At 43.1% G+C, this 21421-nt stretch overlaps 1 protein-coding gene across 4 annotated transcripts in view; it reads right to left on the reverse strand.

Annotated features, from left to right (window-relative positions):
- LOC137418698 (membrane-associated phosphatidylinositol transfer protein 2) overlaps positions 1–21421 on the reverse strand; it is a 202616-nt gene that overhangs the window by 62181 nt on the left and 119014 nt on the right. For all 4 annotated transcript variants that reach the window (XM_068104800.2, XM_068104799.2, XM_078768279.1 and 1 more), the window contains 3 exons: positions 20366–20695; positions 6247–6342; positions 6046–6153 (listed from right to left, as the gene is read on the reverse strand). In XM_068104800.2, the coding sequence (XP_067960901.1) occupies positions 6046–6153; positions 6247–6342; positions 20366–20695 (534 nt within the window). The remainder of the gene's footprint in view (positions 1–6045; positions 6154–6246; positions 6343–20365; positions 20696–21421) is intronic.

Here is a 21421-nt window from a genome sequence, read left to right on the forward strand (position 1 = left end):
CCTGAGCTCCGCCTAATGAAAACTCGTGCTCGCCAACTTGAAAGACTCCGCAATAAAACAGGTCTCACAGTTCACTCCCAGGCCTACAAGGACCACATACAACACTATAAAGATGCCCTCTCCCGCGCCCGCTCCGCCTACTACTCTCAAATTATCCACTCTGGCTCCGGAAACCCAAAAGCACTCTTCTCTACAATAAACAAACTCCTCAGCCCCCTGAACACCACCACCCAGTCATTCACAATAGACAACTGCATCTCCTTCCTTTCATTCTTCCAACGCAAAATTGAAAACATCTACAACAGCTTGACCACCGCCGCACCCGCTCCCCCTCAAACCACCTGCCCCCCCTTATCCTGCCATCCCCTGTCTCAATTCTCCCCAGTCTCCCCTACTGACCTCTCTGAACTCCTCATCGGAATGAAAACTGCCACCTGCACTCTTGACCCCATCCCCTCCAGCTTTGTCAAGGCCTCCCTTCCTGCTCTTTCTCCACTTATCATTGCAACAATAAACTCCTCCCTGTCTACAGGCATCGTCCCACCATCCCTCAAAATTGCTGCTGTTACCCCCATTCTGAAAAAACCTGGACTAAACCCTGACACCCTAAATAACTTCAGACCCATCTCCAACCTACCCTTTCTGTCAAAGGTTTTGGAACGCGCTGTAGCCACTCAACTCAAGCATCACCTCTCTGCCAATAACCTGTATGAAACATTCCAATCCGGATTCCGGTCCAACCACAGTACTGAAACTGCTCTCCTCAAAATCACCAACGACCTTCTCCTCTCCTCTGATGCTGGCAACCTCAACATTCTCATCCTCCTCGACCTCAGCGCTGCCTTTGACACCATCGATCACACCATCCTCCTCACCCGACTTGAAACCACCTTTAACATTACCGGCACTGCCCTCTCTTGGATTAAATCATACCTCTCTGACAGACGTCAGTTCATCTCCATCAATAACTGCAAATCCCCCACTGCTCCCCTCCCCCAAGGTGTCCCCCAAGGTTCAGTTCTTGGCCCCCTCCTCTTTATCCTTTACCTGTCCCCCCTCGGTCACTTAATCCGCCGTCATGGTCTCCAATTCCACTGCTTCGCCGATGACATCCAGCTTTTCATCTCCACCAAGTCCATCTCCACCGCCACCCACTCTATCCTGACAAACTGCATCACTGAAATAAAATCCTGGCTTCAAATCAACTTCCTCAAACTTAACTGTGATAAATCTGAAATAATCATCATTGGCCCAAAAACGCTCACCAAGTCCACCCATAACTTTGCCCTCAACATCGACGGTTTCCCAGTGTCCACCTCCCCTCACATCCGGAATCTTGGCATCATCTTTGACCAAACCCTCTCCTTCGACAAATACACTAAACAGATCACAAAGACAGCCTTCTTCCACCTGAAAAACATCGCCCGTCTCCGTCCATCCCTCTCCTCTGTGGCTGCAGAAACCCTCATCCACGCCTTCATCACTTCCCGTCTGGACTACTGCAATAGCCTCCTTTATGGTTCACCCTCAACAATCACCAATAAACTCCAATACATTCAGAACTCCGCTGCCCGTCTACTCACCCATTCCCGGACCCGTGACCACATCACCCCCGTCCTTTACAAGCTTCACTGGCTCCCCATCTCCCAGAGAATCCAGTACAAAATCCTCCTCTTGACCTACAAAGCCCTCCATAACCTGGCCCCATCCTACCTGGCTGACCTCCTCTCCAGACACACTCCCACCCGCAACCTCCGCTCTGCTGGTACCAACCTCCTGACCCCCCCCATCCGGACCAAATTTAGATCCTGGGGGGACAGGGCCTTCTCCATCGCTGCTCCCACCCTCTGGAACTCGCTACCTCACACCATCAGAGACTCCTCCTCACTCACCACATTCAAAACATCACTCAAGACCCACCTGTTCAACACTGCATTCAACATTTAACCCACAGCATCTAACCCCTGACTATCTCCTCTCCTTCTCCCTCCTTTGTGCTTTGAATATTTCCCTATTGATTCTTCTTTTTTTGCAATTGTCTTTATGTTTTGCTATGCGTTATGTTTTGCACTCTGTCAAAGCGTCTTTGGGCTTCCTGAAAAGCGCTATATAAAATAAATGCATTATTATTATTATTATATATATATATATATATATATATATATATATATATATATATATATATATATATATATACAGTCACATGAAAAAGTAAGTACACCCCATGTAATGTTTTGACTTTTTCAACATATTTCGACATACAGCTATTTGATCTTCATTTCAACAATATTGAGAGATAAAGGTGATATAATATAACAAATATCATGAAACATTTACATTTTGTAGTCCATTGTATAATTTAAATAAACATAAATGCAAATTTCCATGTAGAAAAAGTAAGTACTCGTTTCACTAAGGAGTGTAGATGTGAAAGGCGAATCATTGGCACCTTAAACCAGTTGTTTGGGCAGAAAGGGCTCATTAGCTTTGGTAGGCAGCTCGTCGAGCAGAAGGAAACTCCAAAGCCACATCCACCACTGCCTTGCAGTTCACGTTTTAAAACCAAAGGATAAGGGTGTAACGGGTAAAGGCAGCAATCCTTCTTCAATAAGGTGGCCTTTGCATTCTTTAACCCATGGGCCACCCTTGGGCAAGTTGGACAACTCCATTTTAGCTTTCTGATCAGGGATACATGAAGCCATGGGAGCAGGTGGTGGACGTCCATGCAGGACACTACCACATATTGCTAGTAATGATTACATGTCCATGATGGTAGGAGTGGATTCTCTTAAGGAGAACAATGCCAAGGATCACCCGTCAAGTGTGGAAATTGCCCGGAAGAAGGCAATGGCAAACTACTTCTGTATATTCAAAGAAAACAATCAGGATCAGAAATCTAAGAGATAAAGCTATGGTATCAGATGATGAGGTCTCCAGGTTTGAAAGAAGTGTTTTGGGGAAGAGCAGTGTTTTAATGAGTACGAATAGCGGTTATAATGAGACAGGATCAAACCCGCAAGGAATTCCAGTCGCTGCGGTCCCCAGAACTTTAAGTCAAACTCTGAACTTTTCAAACGTTTCCAAATTTTGGAGGTCAATGAATCAGAGAAAGTTAGATGTTATATAGAGAGAGAGATGGAGAGGACAACAACTGAAATTTGGGGATAAATGAACTTAGATGAAATGGTTTGGGGCAGTTTCAATCTGACGATTACAAAGTGTTCTTTTCTTGTCACAAAACCTGTAAAATAAATGAGGTAACATGAACTTGCAATAACAAGATGGCAGATTCAGTACTGGGTTACAACGTAGTCAATGATAGGTTAATATCAGTGCGGTTGAAAGGACATCCAGTGAACACCACCATCATTTAGATACATGCTCCAACTTCTGCAGCAGATGAAGAAAATGTGGAGGAGTTTTATAGAAAGTTACAGAAACTGGTAGAACAGATGTAAAAGGAGATGTATCAATTATTATGGGAGAATGGGATGCAAAAATTGGAGAAGCAGGAGCACCAAGGTTTGCAGGAAAGCACAGACTTGATATCTGGAATGAACCAGGGCAGAGAATGCTGTAGTTTTGTGTGGAGAATGAGCTCGTAATTGTAAACACATTGTTCAACAAGCATTCTGAGTATTGCGCTGCAATACATGTCCCCTACCAAAGTTCAAAGTGCCATAACTTTGTCAAAAATGATCGAATAAGCAAATTTATGCACGGTTGATGCTGGTTTTCAAACTTGATCTGAGGTATGCTGAGACACATGTGTGTCATGCCTCGCCTCGTTGATAAGCCCGCAAGGTCGCTCCGTGGAGCGGCCTGCACGTATTGCACTGTGTGAATTATATAATTACCAACTCACGGTCTGAGGTACTAGCGATTCAAGAGATATCCATTTAAAAAAAAAAAATCGTTTAATTAACGATATCTGCCAAACCACGTGCCCTATCGCAAATTCCAAAAGGACATTTTAGTAGACTGACATGCTGAACAGATCTGTGAAGTTTCCCCTCGATTGGATCAAAAATGAGGGAGGAGCTCGGTTTTAAAGGTTAATGCTTAAAAACGTCATAACTCTGAAACCATGTGACACATGATGTCATGCTCGGTGACTTTTTTGTTCGTCATGGGTATGTGATTCTGCTTGCAAAGTTTGGCCTCGATCTGTTTAGCCGTTGCAGAGAAAAATGGGTTTTCATGTTTTCACGAAAAACAATATGGCGGCCGAACCACGTGACCTGTGACGTCATAATTACCATTAAAATATTCTACAGACCGAGTCCCCCCTACGGTGAAAATTTGATCTCAATCGGTCCAATTATTGCAGAGAAAATCTTTTTTAAAGGAAATTAAAACTTAAAATGGCACTGAGTTAAGGATCATCAGAATTATCAGAATTCCCAAAGTTCAAAGTGCCATAACTTTGTCAAAAATGATCGAAACGTCGTGAAGTTCGAACTTGATCTGTAACTTATCATGAGGAAACCATGTGCCTAGCTTGAAATCATTAGTATTAAGCGTTTGGAAAAAAAGTCCGGAAAACTGTTCTTTGCGTGACGGACTGACAGACTGACGGACTGACAGACGGAGGGACGGCGTGCAAACCTATAGTCCTCTGGTGTACACCGGTAGGGGACTAATAAGAAGTCGGATGTGTCTGATAAGAAACTTGTACACCAAACAAGAACCTACAGTAAGAACAAAGCACGGAGAGACAGAATGGTTTGGAATTGGAAAAGGGGCCAGACAGGGGTACATTCTCTCCCATTGCTTGTTCAATCTGTATAGTGAGTACATCTTGAGGAAATCGAACTTGGATGATATAGAGGATGGAGTCAGGATTGGAGGAAGATGTATCAACAATATAAGACTTGCTGATGATACCACTCTGTTGGCAGAAAATAAAGAGGACGTACAAGCTCTGTGGATGAAACTGCTACAGACAGTGACGAAGGAAAGTGAAAAAGGCAGTCTTTATTTAAACATAAAAAAGACTAAAATCTTGTCAACGAAGAAGATCGACGTGTTCAGATTAGGAGACAATCACATGGAAATAGTGGAAAGTTTCATCTTCTTGGGTTATAAGATCGAATTGAGTGGATAATATGGAGGTTAGCATTGGGGAGAACAGCAATGGCAGGATTCACTGAGATCTGGAAAGACAAATACATGTGACGATACAAACCAAGAGGAGGCCGGTGAATGCTCTCGGATTTCCAGGTGCAATGTAGGGATGTGAGTCAGCACAGTGAAAAAGAAAGACAGGAAGAAGATTGACAGTTTTGAAATGTGGTGTTGAAGACGAATGTTAAAAATTCAATGGACTGCAAAAAGAACAAACAAATCAGTGATTGAACAAATTAGACCACCATGTTCATTAGAAGCGCTGACGCGAAAACAGAAACTGTCACACTTTGGACACATCATGCGTGCAGAAAATGAGAGTTTGGAGAAATCAACCATGCTGGGAACGGGTGAGGGAAGAAGAGGAAGAGACAGACGTTGTATGGACTGGATGGATGGGGTAAAGGCTGAACCCAAGCTGTCTCTGTCAGAGCTTTGGGAAGCAGTGCAGGACAGGGATGATTTCAGAAATCTGATCATGAATGTCACCAGAAGTCGGACATGACGTGAAAGAACTAGATAACTAGACAATATATCTCTTCATCTGCTTGCTCTGATCTTTACGCCATCTTAATACCATCTAAGGCTTTATCCACTCCACCTCTAAACCATTTATATAAAAATGTGAAAGGAAATAATAATAAAAATATCAAATTTAATAATTCTTGGCTTTGGAAACTTTCTGAATGTCCTACTTTCTAATTATGACTTTTCACAAATGTAAGGAACTCGTTTCTTGTTTGTCTCAGGTCAGGAGGTTCTGCTTTGATGATTTTCCATAGCTCAGAGAACAAAGTACAAAATAAGGCAAAAATCACATAATAGAACAAACAAGTCCTAAAAAGTTACTGACCGACACACAAACACACACTTCTTCGCAAATCATGTATCTATCAATATTTTCTGCACTCAACCAACCAGATGATTCTCCCTCCACATCGATGTCCCCAATCTGATCAATGATATCACTCGAACTCCACTTGGCAATGTCTGCCAGGAAGAAGTCCTCGCCATCCGATAAATCCTCTGGGGAAAAATGGGAAAGCGAAAGCTCGTGAAAAGACGAGCAAGCAAATAACTTTTGCAGGGTTATTTACACAAAGTAAACAATCTTTATACCTTGTGCATCAAAAAACTCTTCGTCCGAGCTTCCCTCAGATTCGTGTGCAATGCTTTGCATGCGCCACTCACAAAGGCTCCGATTCGAAGGGCTGCCTGCATGTCACACGTGTAAGAAAGGAAGCAAGTAACCAAACTGGGGTACGCAATACACTACATCTTAAGAACCTAAGAGAGCAGAAAAGCCAGCAAAGTCCGAAGCAAAGACAATGAGTTAAATGAACCGATTATTTTTACCTCCGCCACCAAAGGTGGATGGAAGTTATGTTTTCACCCATGTCTGTCTGTTTATTTGTTTGTTACTCGGCAAAAAAATATTTTTGGACAAGTATGTTGATCACTTCGATTTGCGGGTTTGTGTGTTTGTTTGTCTGTCCGCTCACTTGTGCTTGTCTAGAGGTCACAATTTTAAACCGATCTTCACGAAACTTCACCAAATGGTGGAGTTCGTGGTCCAACAAAATCCTATTTATTTTTGAGGTCAAAAGGTCAACATAGGCCAAAGGTCAACCACTTTCTCCAAATTACTAAAATCCTCAGTTTTCATGCGATTTACTTGAAATTTGAATAGGATTTACTTATCAGCTAACTGAATTCAACCACAAACTATTTTTGAGATCAACATAGGCCAAAAGGTCAACATCTATCAAAATCAAAATTGTCAAAATTATCAAAATCAAAAAGTATCAAAATCCTCAATTTTCATCTGATTGACTTGAAATATTTATAGGATTTGCATATCAGCTTACTGAAACCAACCACCAACTATTTTAAGGTCAACATAGGCCAAAAGGTCAACATAGGCCGAATTTCTAAAATTGTCAATTTTCATCTGATTAACTTAATTTGAAGACAATTTGCATATCAGGTCACATAATTCAACCACCAATTATATTATTTGTGATGTCAAAATGACGCTCTACTAAATACCATTCTACTTTGTTCTCTTTTGCCAAGTGTTGCTCTATGAGTGATTTTTCATCTGGTTGTTTCTTTGTCTGCAAGATAAAAAGCCTGGTGTTGGCTTCGCGGTTTAGGGTGCGGCTTGGGATCCTAGGATCCTGGGTTCGAATCCTGGTCGATCGCTGAATGGGCGATCCCAGAGGGGGTTGACTCGGACTGTCATCCTTCCGAGGTCGGCAAATTGAGTACCAGTTCACTGGTAATTCCCTGTGTGTCGCAAGAGGCAACTAACAGGGTTGGCGGCAGGACAAGATATTTTTAAAAAAAGAAAAAAAGTTGTGAATGGATTCAGACGAAATTTGGCAGAGTGGTAGTGTATGTAACAAGAATGAATCGATTCGATTTTGGTGAAGATCTGAATATGGATTTGGATACAAGAATTAAATACATATATATATATATTTTTTTTTTTTTTAAATACAATAAATATTTAATTTTTAAGTGATTCTTCACCGTTGAGAGATCGGGCGAAAAGCGATACATAACATGATATTTAAAAAAATTATGGACGAGTTATGACTAAACTAGGTGGATGAGTTGGTTTGGTGACAAGAACAAGCTGATTAGATTTTGGTTCAGGTCCGAATCCAGATCCGGCCTGTCAGTGTGATACAAAACAAACTGTTCAGCCTGGCGGAGGTTTGCGCTCGACTGAGTGCCGTTCTAGTTTTCATAGATTTTATTACCAATTTTATGTCTTGCTGATTAAAGGCTGGAAGGATGGCCTAAAGGTATGCACACTCAACTCTGTGTTATCCAGCCTGGGTTTGAATCTCGACCTAGCTATAAGCTGTCAACCTGATGTTTCGCATGCAGGGCGAGGGCATGTTAAATGATTTAATTAAAGACCCTATGGTGTCCTTCATAAGGAATAGGCGATATATCGCGAGCACCCTGACCAAATTCCAAATTCCTGCTCTAACCCACAGGGGGCACTGCAGCAGTGGCACAGCCATGCCCCTAACAAACAATGCTATCCACAGCCTTGTGTTGCAGACGAAAAAAAGAATAGGTCGTCCTGCTGATTAAACCAATCAGATAAAACAGCGGTCTCAGTTTGGTGTTTATATTAACTGGTGAAAATCGATGTGAGCATTGCTCGCTGCCCCGAACAACCATTGACTGTCAATGGCTTTCAGGAGGTAGTAGGTTGTAGACAGCAACCACTTGGGGTAGTACTACCATCACACAAAATGAAAATGGTCCTTGTCACACAAAAAACCTGTATTTTTAAGGATTTACAGTCACGTGAAAAAGTAAGTACACCCCATGTAAAGTTTTGACTTTTTCAACATATTTCAACATACAGCTATTTGATCTTCATTTCAACAATATTGATAGATAAAAGTGATATAATATAACAAATATCATGAAACATTTACATTTTGTAGTCCATTGTATAATTTAAATAAACATAAATGCAAATTTCGCATGTGGAAAAAGTAAGTACACCCCTACATTTATCACTAACTTCAAATACCTAAAATTAGAATCAGGTGCACCAGCTCAGGTGCAAATGATTAGAACATCGTTAGAGAGGATCTTGGAGGAACCTGTCTTATTTAAACCTCAGACATTTAGTTTGGTTTGCTCTTTGTTGTTGAAGTGTGCAGCGTCACCATGCCTGGATCAAAAGAGCTCTCTGAGGCCTTCAGAAAGAAGGTTATAGATGCCTACGAGTCTGTGAAGGGATATAAAAAGATCTCCAAACAATTTGAAATCAATCATTCGACTGTCCGTAAGATCATGTACAAGTAGAGAAGATTCCAAACAACTCCCAACTTGTTCAGGCCAGGCCGCCCCAGCAAGTTCAGCCCAAGACCAGACCGCAAGATGCTGAAAGAAATCTCGAAGAACCCCAGAATGTCATCACGGGACCTACAGGTAGCTCTTGCCACTGTTGATGTCAAAGTGCACGAGTCCACCATTAGAAAGAGGCTGCACAAATTTGATCAACATGGGAGGTGTGCCAGGAGGAAACCTTTGCTGTCCAGAAAGAACATCAGGGCAACACTGCAGTTTGCCAATGAACACCTCGGCAAAGACAAGCACTTCTGGAACAATGTGCTCTGGACAGATGAGTCAAAGGTAGAGCTATTTGGCCACAGTACCAGAAGACATGTTTGGCGAAAACCAAAGACAGCATTTGACCACAAGAACCAGATACCAACTGTAAAGCATGGTGGTAGAAATATTATGGTTTGGGGCAGCTTTGCTGCATCAGGGCCTGGGCAGCTCACCATCATAGAATCCACTATGAATTCTTCATTGTACCAGAGGGTGCTTGAGGATAATGTGAGGCCATCTGTCGGAAAGTTGAAGCTCAACCAAAGGTGGACCTTGCAACATCACAATGACCCTAAACATACCAGTAAATCCACCAAGGAATGGCTGAAAAGAAAGAAATGGAGGGTTCTGGAATGGCCAAGTCAAAGCCCGGATCTAAATCCCATCGAGATGTTGTGGGAGGATTTGAAACGAGCTGTGCATGCAAGAAACCCCTCAAACAACGCACAGCTGAAAGAATTCTGCATGGAGGAGTGGGCAAAAATTTCTCCAAGTCGATGTCAGAGACTGGTAGACAGTTATAAGAAATGCCTACTTGACGTTTTTCTGCCAAAGGGGGCAATACCACCTATTAGAGCCAAGGGTGTACTTACTTTTTCCACAGAAGGAAATGGTATCTCTGTTAATTTTTTGTTGAATAAATTATTGCAAAGTCAATTTTTCATTGTTTTTTGTTCAATTAGATCACCTTTATCTATGGATACTGTTTTAATGAAGATCACATATTGATATGTCCACATATGTTAAAGAGATAAAAAACATTTCATGGGGTGTACTTACTTTTTCCACATGCGAAATTTGCATTTATGTTTATTTAAATTATACAATGGACTACAAAATGTAAATGTTTCATGATATTTGTTATATTATATTTTAGGAGTCGCGGAAGGCGAGAGAACGAGGCCATTCGTAGGGTTCGAAGATGGTTTATTGTAACAGCAAGATCCAGCACACTAAACTCGAACGGAAGTCAGCATGCTTATATAAAGCCAAAAGCCCTCTTCGGAGGGCATGGCTCCGGCAACCGCGCGTGCGTCACGTCCGCACAACCACAAGTCCAACAGGCCCGCGCACGTGTATTATGCCCAAATAAGGTAATCACATAAGGTAACCGCCACATGCGGTTACCTGCACATAAGGTAACCGCCACATACGTCCCCCCAGAATGCACTGCACGGGCCTATGCATAGGCCGAGGCGACTGAGGGGCTGGGCAAGTCCTCGGGGGAGGCTGCCGAGGTTCCTCGCGGGCCTCCCGAGGTTGCAGTTCGCGGGTGCAGTGCCGAGAAGGCTCGAGCGGTGCACGCGAAAAGCGGGTGAGCCAACCGAGGGGCTGGTCAAGGCCTCGGGGGAGGCTGCCGAGGTTCCTCGCGGGCCTCCCGAGGATACAGGGTCGGAGAAGTAGTTGCGGTTGTAGTTGTAGTTGCGCGAGGGTGACAAAGCGGCCATGCCACTAACGTCAGCGCGCGCGAAGGTGACGAAACAGCCGTGCCGCCAACATCAGTGCGCGCGAAGGTGACGAAGCAGCCGTGCCTTCGGAGGGTCTTGGAATAGGTTCGCCCCTCCGGTCGTAGAGGAGGAGCCGAGCGCGGTGCGCGAACCTCATAGTCATGGCCGTCGTCGTTACCGAAACTCCGGCATTTCAAAACCGCGTTCGAAACTGCGCCCGAAGCCGTGCGGGAGAAGCCGGCGTCACCAGCTTAGGTGGCTTCCCTGGCTAGGGCGCGCTTGCCGTGTTCGTTCGCAGCCCCCGAATCCGTTCGGGAGCAGTCGGAGGTCACCAGTTTAGGAGTCGCGGAAGGCGAGAGAACGAGGCCATTCGTAGGGTTCGAAGTTGGTTTATTGTAACAGCAAGATCCAGCACACTAAACTCGAACGGAAGTCAGCATGCTTATATAAAGCCAAAAGCCCTCTTCGGAGGGCATGGCTCCGGCAACCGCACGTGCGTCACGTCCGCACAACCACAAGTCCAACAGGCCCGTGCACGTGTATTATGCCCAAATAAGGTAATCACATAAGGTAACCGCCACATGCGGTTACCTGCACATAAGGTAACCGCAACAATATCACCTTTATCTATCAATATCTATCTATAATTCCAGTAATCTCTGTGTGTATGTTTGTATGTTTGTATGTTTGTATGTCTGTGACCGCTGTTTCTCGACAACCACGGGTCCGATATACTTGAAACTTGCCAGGTATATTGCTGGGGACCCGAGGATGTGCCTTTTCAAGGTTTCATATTAATCGGAGAAGTAGTTACCGAGCTATGTCCAAAAAACGATTCAACCAATCAGAGAGCAGCGAGCTATCACGTGTGCCGAACGTGGCGAACAGACTCTGCCTCGGACGGCACATTTGAGAGCGTATTCATTTATTTCACGTTGGCAAACTATGTTGCCGCTATGTTGGCGTTAAACGATGTTTTAAAACTAATTAAAACTAATTTGCGATTCTTTCGCTTTCCTGCGCGTTTGTGCATGCTATGGCGATTTCTTTACCAAACTCCACAAGCCGTTCGCTTTGGACCAAACCATTTCATGTAAATAGAGGGGGGGGGGGGGGGATTGTCACCGTACTCGCAAGCCGTTCGCTTTGGACCAAACCATTTCATGTAAATAGAGGGGGGGGATATAATTTTAGATATAGATATAGTACGGGCATGCCCTAGTCTATCTATAATTCCAGTAATCTCTGTGTGTATGTATGTATGTATGTATGTATGTATGTATGTATGTATGTATGTATGTTTGTGACCGCTGTTTCTCGACAACCACGGGTCCGATATACTTTAAACTTGCCAGGTATATTGCTGGGGACCCGAGGATGTGCCTTTTCAAGGTTTCATATTAATCGGACAAGTAGTTACCGAGCTATGTCCAAAAAACGATTCAACCAATCAGAGAGCAGCGAGCTATCACGTGTGCCGAACGTGGCGAACAGACTCTGCCTCGGACGGCACATTTGAGAGCGTATTCATTTATTTCACGTTGGCAAACTATGTTGCCGCTATGTTGGCGTTAAACTATGTTTTAAAACTAATTAAAACTAATTTGCGATTCTTTCGCTTTCCTGCGCGTTTGTGCATGCTATGGCGATTTCTTTACCAAACTCCGCAAGCCGTTCGCTTTGGACCAAACCATTTCATGTAAATAGAGGGGGGGGATTGTCACCGTACTCGCAAGCCGTTCGCTTTGGACCAAACCATTTCATGTAAATAGAGGGGGGGGGGGATATAATTTTAGATATAGATATAGTACGGGCATGCCCTAGTTGTTTAAATGAAGATCAAATAGCTGAATGTTGAAATATGTTGAAAAAGTCCAAACTTTACATGGGGTGTACTTACTTTTTCACGTGACTGTAACTAACACACATGAGGGTAAGCACCAAAGAGCAAAAGACCATCAGACCGTATCCCCAGTTCTAAAAAGTTAGTTTGAGGCATTATTTACACAATGACAGCATGTTCGAGTATATAATAAAAATCCAACTCAAAAGGCCAAATGCACAAGGAACATCTTTGAACATTGTATTTAAAAGACAAATCATGGATGTCTCCATCACCTGTCCACTGCCCCATCCCTTCAAGTCTCTATATATACTCGGAGTAGTGACAACTGGAAATTATAAGCCATTTGGTATCCATCGAGCATGGCACACTGAACCTGTGCCCATTGCGTGTAAAGTGTAATGTGTCAGTTTTCTTACCAAAATGTATTTTTCTGCACCCAAAGGGACACTGCATTACTTAACGCTTTTTTCTTCTTCCATCACATCAGAATAAGCATATACAATCAGACAGGATTGATTTAACCTTAAAATCAGACAGGATTGATTTGAATACAGTCAGCATTTTCAGTCAGGTCAGTCTCTTTCTTGACTGCCACTGGTAACATGTAAGCCTGTGCTACCTGCCCCATGGTCGGACAGTCGGTGACTAAACCGACTACCCTCTGGCTCGCCACTGGCTCGGGTGGTTGTGACACCCTGCAGGACTAAAAACAACACCTGTTAAAGGGCGGATGGACTCCCTTAGTGAGCCAATGGCCATCCAGTAAGGAGATGGTGTATCCTAAAAAACACCCATCCGGTTGGACCGATTTTTTAGGTAGTAGGTTGGAGACAGCAACCACTCAGGGTAGCACTACCGTTCTGACTTAGAAGCGTTAAAGTAGTGCCGGAACCACCTTGCACTGTCCGTGTCAGGAATGCTCGTCTTACTTTCTGTCTCACTCAAACTGGAGGTACTGGGCTAGCTTTAATCTCTCTTTTTTGCAAACAAACATGACACAGTTTTCATCATCCACATTTCTTCTCTTTTCTTTAAGGACTGGCCTCAATGAGCACTATATAGTCCATGACTGGAGCCTTCAAGATACAAATTAATTTAAAAACCAGAAACTATGGCAAAATTAAGTGTAAATGTTTACACTGATGAGTGCCTAATTTGTGGTGTGCCGAGCGCGTGAGTAGAACACACAAGTAGTGACAGAATGCAGAAATTTGAAAGCATTGGAAGAAGGGAAGAGAAAGAGAGAAATGGAGGCACACTATCCACACGCCAGATGTGTACACAATCAAGTGAGTAGAGAAAAATATATATAACAAGTACAGATACATTCAAAGTACACCGTCCTAGTGGGGTCACTTTTCTGGGACCCCGTAACTATTTTGCAGAGAACTAAGTTTGAAGGTGGATTTGGGTACTTTGAGACATTACCTTTAAAATGAGCTCCCATGTCCCTCGCGAAACAATGGGGAACTCCCGCTAGGGGGCGATTTCCAAGATGGCCGCCATTAACATATACCTAATATCGGTTTGGCCGACGTTTTTCACTTCAAAACTAATTTAACATGTTCACTCAGGTTTTGTAGTGTTCTAAAACCTTTAATCAGTGTTATAGCTCACAAAGGAACTCAGAAATACCCATAGTGGTGATTTATTTAGCTGAAATTATCAAGAAAACACAAATTGACCGCCATACAGATGCTACTGCTGTCATATTTTCAAGCTGGCCACTTCTCCTTCTCTCTTACCGGTAAACCATTCTCTGGTTTTCCTCCAGACCAAACCATCGAGATCAAGATGAACAGAGGAAGCAAGATGAAAGCAGGCTGGACAAAATTTACACAGAATGCAGCAATGGTTAACACTCACAACCAGACTGTCAATCATATTTCTACTGCTCGCAACATGCTGAAAGCCATCGCTTTGTGACGAACAGGGCAAGGTCATCATGAGAATGCCAATGCTCGAAGGGCAAAAGATGAAAAAGCTGTTCAAGATATGAACTCTTGTATTGAGGAGTGGAGCTGTGACCCATTTGACCCTTCCAACAACGCCCTGCGGTCTCTTCAGTCTGGAAAATTTGCTTCATCTGACTTCATTACTGATTTCAAATCCGCAAGATCTGATGGTGAACTGTTGGTTTCGCAGTTTTATAAGGAGCGCATAATTTCAACTGAAAAGCCATTGATGGACCCGATAAAGAAGAATAGAAGACTAAGCTTCCTGGGATCTACGTCTGTGTCTGTCACATCGACGGACAATAAGGGCATGGAGATGGACAACGAAGCAATGGCAAGTTTGATTAAAGTTGCGCAGCACGCAAAATTGAACTTAAGAAACTGTGATGGAGTACCGATTGACAGAAATGCCATTGGCGATTTTTAACCCAAATGGAACAATGCGCAAGGCTGTAAAATCAAAACTTCAAGACAAGATGTCATTTGTGGAGGTGGTCCAAGAGTTCACCACAACCACCCTATCGCGCTATTATTGACATGGGTTATATCTGGCACCTCGCAACACCCTCCAAAGAAGACAGAGAAACAGTCAACGGGCATCCTTACGCGTGGAGAGACTATGCTCGGAAAATCTTCAACATCGTCACCAAGAGACATAATGGGGCTACAGAGTTTCACTTCATAAATGACCGTTATGACGTGGACAATGCGAGAAAGGACAGTGAACACATGAGGAGAGCCAGGATTTCATTGGCGGAAGTAAGAACATCTTCATCAAGGCCGACAACGAGCTACTTTACTCTCGTGAGCCGAGTAAATTCTTCACAAACCCACAAAACAAAATCCGGCTTCAGGAATTCCTCTTTCAAGAATTCAAACGGATTATTATCCCACACAATGGTCAGGAATTCATCGATACTCTCAGGGAGAAGAGCTTCAACATGAGTACACAGACTGAGGTCCAGGACCTTGAATGTCATCAACATGAGGCTGATTCCAGAATCTTCTACCATGCCCACTGTCTTAGTCAGAAAGACCCGCTCACAGCAATTCGTGTGGACGCTGAAGATACCGATGTGATTGCGCTGGCATCTCGTGTTTCCTACGAAATTGATGCCCCATTGCACTTGTACAAAAAGGGAAAAATATACGACTGTCATAAGCTGTGTACAAAAGAGGTATCTTCAATCATCCTTCAACTCCATATCTTCACAGGGGCTGATTGTGTGTGTATGGGTTTTATGGCCACGGGAAGACATCAGTCTTCACCGCTGGGACAAGTTCCTCCGAATCTCGAGCCATCCTCTCACAACTTGGCAGTGACATTTCGATGAATGAGAACAATGTTCGGGATCTGGAGATGTTCACCCTTCGCTATATATACGGGGACAAGCACGCAGATTCCCTGGGACAAGCCCGTGCTGTGAAATGGAACAAAATGAAGAAAAAGGTGACATCCAGACTTCCACCAGACTCGGACTCTCTCAGTTTCCATATTGCAAGGGCCAATTATCAAGTTTGGGTTTTTCAAAACTACAGCAACCCTGATTCCCCTCCTACGCCATTAGGACATGGATGGAGTAAAGATGCGTCAGGCATGCTCGTGCCTGTAATCCACTCCAAACCCATGATGCCCGGGGATCTTTCCCTTATTATGCGGGATGAACAGAGCATCTTGGAGAGAGAAGACGACGATAGTGGAACAGATTCTGATTCTTCAACTCGTTCTGATGATAGTGACGATGAGACAACTGACGAATAAGTACCGCTCCAGACAACGGAAACTGGCGGACTGACCATGTGAACTGTGGTGGTCTGAAATAAGCGTGTTCGGTATAGAAGCTCCAGAAGTTGCTGATGTCAATAGATGAATAAACAATCCATTATGGACAGAAGCGACTATTTCATTCAATTGTCCATTGATCTACGTCGAAAAAATAATCGATTCATTTACTTATACAAATAATAATCGATTCATTTACTTATATAAGGAAATAGTATTACTTTGGAGTATAGCTTGGTAGGCATACGTGCAGACATGCCTTAACCCATGCAAAGAGCATTTTGGATGTGCTATATTCAGTTAAAAGCGATGGAGATTGGCCAGGACACTGTGGCATTCGTCCATTTCAGAAACCCACCAAGTAAATATATGGATGAAAATCTTAGAAACATCAAGTAACCAAAAGAAATGACAAATAATTTATATCTTGCGGCAGCCATTTTGTTATTTTCTGGGTCATTTGAGATAAAATAAATCAACAATATGAGTATTTATGAGTTTCTCTATGTGTTATAAGTATGATTTATGGATTTAGAATATAACAAAACCCCAGAATAGATTTTATAAATATTTTTATAGGAAATCGTAGGCCAAACCGATATTAGATATATGTTAATGGTGGTCATCTTGGAAAACGCCCCCTAGCGGGAGTTCCCTATCATTTCGCGAGGGACATGGGAGCTCATTTTAAAGGTAATGTCTTAAAGTACCCAAATCCACCTTCAAACTTAGTTCTCCGCAAAATAGTTACGGGGTCCCAGAAAAGTGACCCCACTATCCACATTCCAAATATATAACATGTCCTACATTGCGCACCCAAAAGGGTGATTGCATTACTTAATGCTTTTTTTGGCGCCTGGCAATGCCACTGTGCAGCACAGAGACAGTATTGGGAGGGAGAGATGTACAATAATTGATTGATTAATTGTGTAATTAAAAAAAAATCATAAGATTATTAATTTATTAATCAATTGACAAATAGCATACCTAAACCACAAGTGTTTCATTCGAAGCTGTAACTGTTTAAAAGTAATTAAATAATTAATCAAAAATTAAATAATTAATTGATTAATCAATAAATATTTAATTGATTAATTGATTAATCAATAAATCAAAAATATCCTTTATAGCCAAATCATTTGGTCACTGTTGTGTCCAAATATCAGCTTCCTAACTCAAAAGGTGCCCGAGATATCGCTCAGATGAGAAAGGAAATAAATAAGTGATTAGAAATCAATAATAATTAAGTCATTAATCAATAAATTGATTAATCAAAGAATGAAAAATACAGTTTTTGACAAAGTACTTGCTCACTATTGTGCCCAAATTATAGCTTCCTAGCTCAAAGGATGGCTGAGATATCGCCCAGAGAAACAAGAAAGAAAACAAGAAAGAAAGCAAGAAACCGGAGTGAAAACGGAGTACTCCTTTTCAGCGCACATCATCGCCAGGCCCTCTTTGGTTTGGTGGATCGTAAGATAATTAATTATTATCGTGCCCAGCAATGACGTCATGCAGCATCTGGAGATGGCATAGGAAAGGAGAGGTGTACAACAAACCAAAGTGAAAACTAAGTACTCTCTTTTAGCCCTTTTTATGAGTGAAAAAAACCAGAAAGTGTTTGAGAAGATTGATTGATTGTGTGCTCTGCCAGAAGGCAGATCTTTGGCTGCGTGGCAAGGGTTAAACTTGGTGGTTTGCCATTGCCTTCCCATCGGTTAATCGGGACAGGAAGTTGTAATTTGACCGGGATGCCAGTGATAACGCGCCGCTCTTGGTGAAGTACATCATGGGATTTTTAACATCCACCAACGAATGCTAGCAGACGGGACACCCGGCTTCAAGTCCATCTGAGGAACGGCACACACACTGAAGAATCACCCTGCATGCGAAACATCGGGATGACAGTTTATAGCTGGTTTGGGGTTCTAACCCAAGCTAAACTACAAAGAGACGAGTGTGTGTGCCTCTAGGCCATCCTGTCAGCCCCTTGAGAATATATGGATTGGGAAAGTTTTTTTTGTGATAAAACTGAACAGGAAAGAAGACATTTGGAAAGAACAAAGAAAGAATAAAAGAGGGCTGTATTAAAATGAAGATGAGCCATAAGTGAAGCAGTTATTTCATTTCCACTCTTCATTTATTTATTAATCCCTCACATGTTCTGAAAACATGCATTTGCACGTAATCCTTCACATATTCTGAAACCATGCATGTGCACGTAATCTCGTAATGCTTCACATGTGCTGTAAACATGCAGGTACATGTATGTAATGCTTTGCACATGCTGTGAACATGCATGTGCACACAATCCTTCACATGTGCTGTAAACATGCATGTGCATGTAATCCTTCACACGTGCTGTGAACATGCATGTGCATGTAGTCCTTCACACGTGCTGCAAACATGCATGTGCATGTAATCCTTCACACGTGCTGAAAACAAGCATGTGCATTAACCAATGGTAACTACAACACTTACACTAATTTGAATAAATAACTTGCATTACAGACACACAAATGACATGTTCACTTAACCCTTTGAGTACGGATGACGTCCAGAGCCGCAACCCGCGAAAAAGTTTTGTGTACGGATGACGTTACTACAGTCATCGACTATACCTATAAATAGATCGTCAGTACGTGGTTGCATTCCCGTAATGCCAAATTAATCCCGTACCGGGGGTATTTTTTATCAAAAAAAAATCCGGTACTCAAAGGGTTAACAGCAATTTTGCCAGAATGTTCTACCCATGTCATAAATTAATTATATCTATAGATGTTTCAAAGATGATTTATGTATTTTTACAAGTTATACGCTAACTGCCAAATACAATATAATTAAAGCACCACATAAATGTACTCACATGGGACTACACCTTACCTGGTACAGAAGCGACCCCAGAGTCAGTTTTCATCTCAAGCAAATAACTTTATTTTCCCAATTTTTTTTTCCTTCTGGTGTTTGCTGGGAATCTATACATTGCGAAACCCTTCTCTGATCGATTGGTGCATCCCACGGCACAGCATCCTGTCGTTTAAAAAGAATGATGAGCTATCTTGTGCTGATTCAATGAGCTATCGATGGATACAAAATTATGCCCATGACCTACATGACCAGAAATTTCCAGCGACACTCCATGTCGCTACTCCCAGTACAAAGGGACTCTCCCCTTCCCTCCTCCGCACTATCTCCCTCACAGAAGTCCAATTTATTAGAAGCAAAAATATACAATCAACAAGTCCATTATAATTTGTTTGCATCATACTTAAAAATAAACCCTGGTGTTGGCTTAGCGGTTAGGGTGCCGGCTTGGGATCCTAGGATCCTGGGTTCGAATCCAGATCGATCGCTGAATTAACGCCAGGGGGGTTGACTCAGCCTGTCATCATTCCGAGGTCACGGTGTGTACCCCGGCTTAGAATAGGTACACCGTATCCCTGCGCATCGAAAGAGCGTGACCAAGGGTTGGCGTCAGAAGGGCATCCGGCCATAAAAACATTGCCTCAAACAGGGAACCATGATTGTCATGGGGCCCGCAAAGCTAACCCCTGCTCTAGCGGGGAAAATGGCCTTAAAACGATCATTCATTCATTTCATTCATTCATTCATTATATATATATATATAAATAACCACCTTTAGAGGCCATTTTCCCCCGCAAAGCGGGGGTTGGCCTTTTTCGGGAACCGTGGTTGTTGTTGTTTTTTTGGTCCCCTTTTTGAAGCAATGTTTTACGGCCGGATGCCCTTCCTGACGCCAACCCTTTTTGCCGCCTTTAACGACAAACAGGGAATTACCAGTAAACTGGTACTCAATTAGCCGACCTCGGAAGGATGACAGGCTGTCAACCCCCCTGGCGTTAATTCAGCGATCGACCGGGATTCGAACCCAGGATCCTAGGATCCTAAGTCGGCACCCTAGCCGCTAGCCCAACACCAGGTCGGCACCCACCAGGCTAGCCCAACACCCTAGCCGCTAGCCCAACACCAGGCCCAACACCAATGCCACTCATTCATTCATACTTAAAAATAAAGCAAAAAACAGGATTATTCTCACTTTTATCACTCCCTCGTTTCGACGAATGAGAAGAGCGTGACGAGGCCGACCACTGTTTGACGAGCCCACCATCCTCCCTTCGTTCAATGCCCTTCATGCCGCCCACTGTGCCCAAAGGATTGTCGTCTTGCTGTGGTCCATCCAACTCACTTTCAGAATCGACCACATTTTTGGCATCGTCTTCACCAGCAGTGTATTGCGCCATCTTGCGTGCTAGCGTGAGCTGTGTCTCTCGCTCGAGTTGTCGGATGTCCTCGATTGTGAGGCCATACCACTCATCCTGCCAGCACCACGCCTGCCGGTGTGCACGAACCATTACCTTCCGTAGTCCTGCCGCACAAATGGACAAGGAGAGGAATAAGTTATAAAAATGTGAAAACGGTCGTGCAGGTGCTGAAGTAGATTGCTAGTGCGTGACATAATGAATGCTTCGTACAATTTGGAAGAAGGGACCTTTCAGATTGGTGACATTGCCATTGCACCGAATTGTTGTAATAATGGGTCACAGTTGGAGTGGAAAAAAATTATACAGCTGAGAACTTTGCACTGAAAGTTTTCCCCGCACCATCCACTTCAGGAAATGGCCACATTTCAGCGATTGTCTTTCGTCCGGAGAGCTTATTTTAAACCACTATTACTATCGACTGCAAATGAGTGGCACTCTGTCCAGGAGTGGGTCTAGCCTTGAAACGTTTCTTCACTTGTGCATGCCCCAAAGCTCTATCAAGAGTACGAGGCTCCTTTATTTATTACTGCAGAGCAGCAGCCTACATGACCGCTACATGATTTTGCAAGATCATGACATGATCTTGCAAAACCGAGACGCTACTGCTCAGAAATAAGAGGAAGAAAGTAGGGGAAGAGGCTAAGGTGCAAAGAGAAAGCTCTTAACCCCACACTTAGCGCGATGCCTCATCTTTTGTTCGGTGTCCCTGCCTCAGACTCAAGAGCCTCCACTTACATTCTATTCTCAGCATTAACCACAATGGAGCACTGCCTTGCACTTTGCACGAGGTTAACCCAGGCAAATTGGCACATCATTGCAAGGACTTTTAA

This window comes from Myxine glutinosa, chromosome 14, assembly GCF_964187855.1.
Source record: "Myxine glutinosa chromosome 14, kmMyxGlut1.1, whole genome shotgun sequence".
In the NCBI taxonomy this organism is placed as follows: Eukaryota; Metazoa; Chordata; class Myxini; order Myxiniformes; family Myxinidae; genus Myxine; species Myxine glutinosa.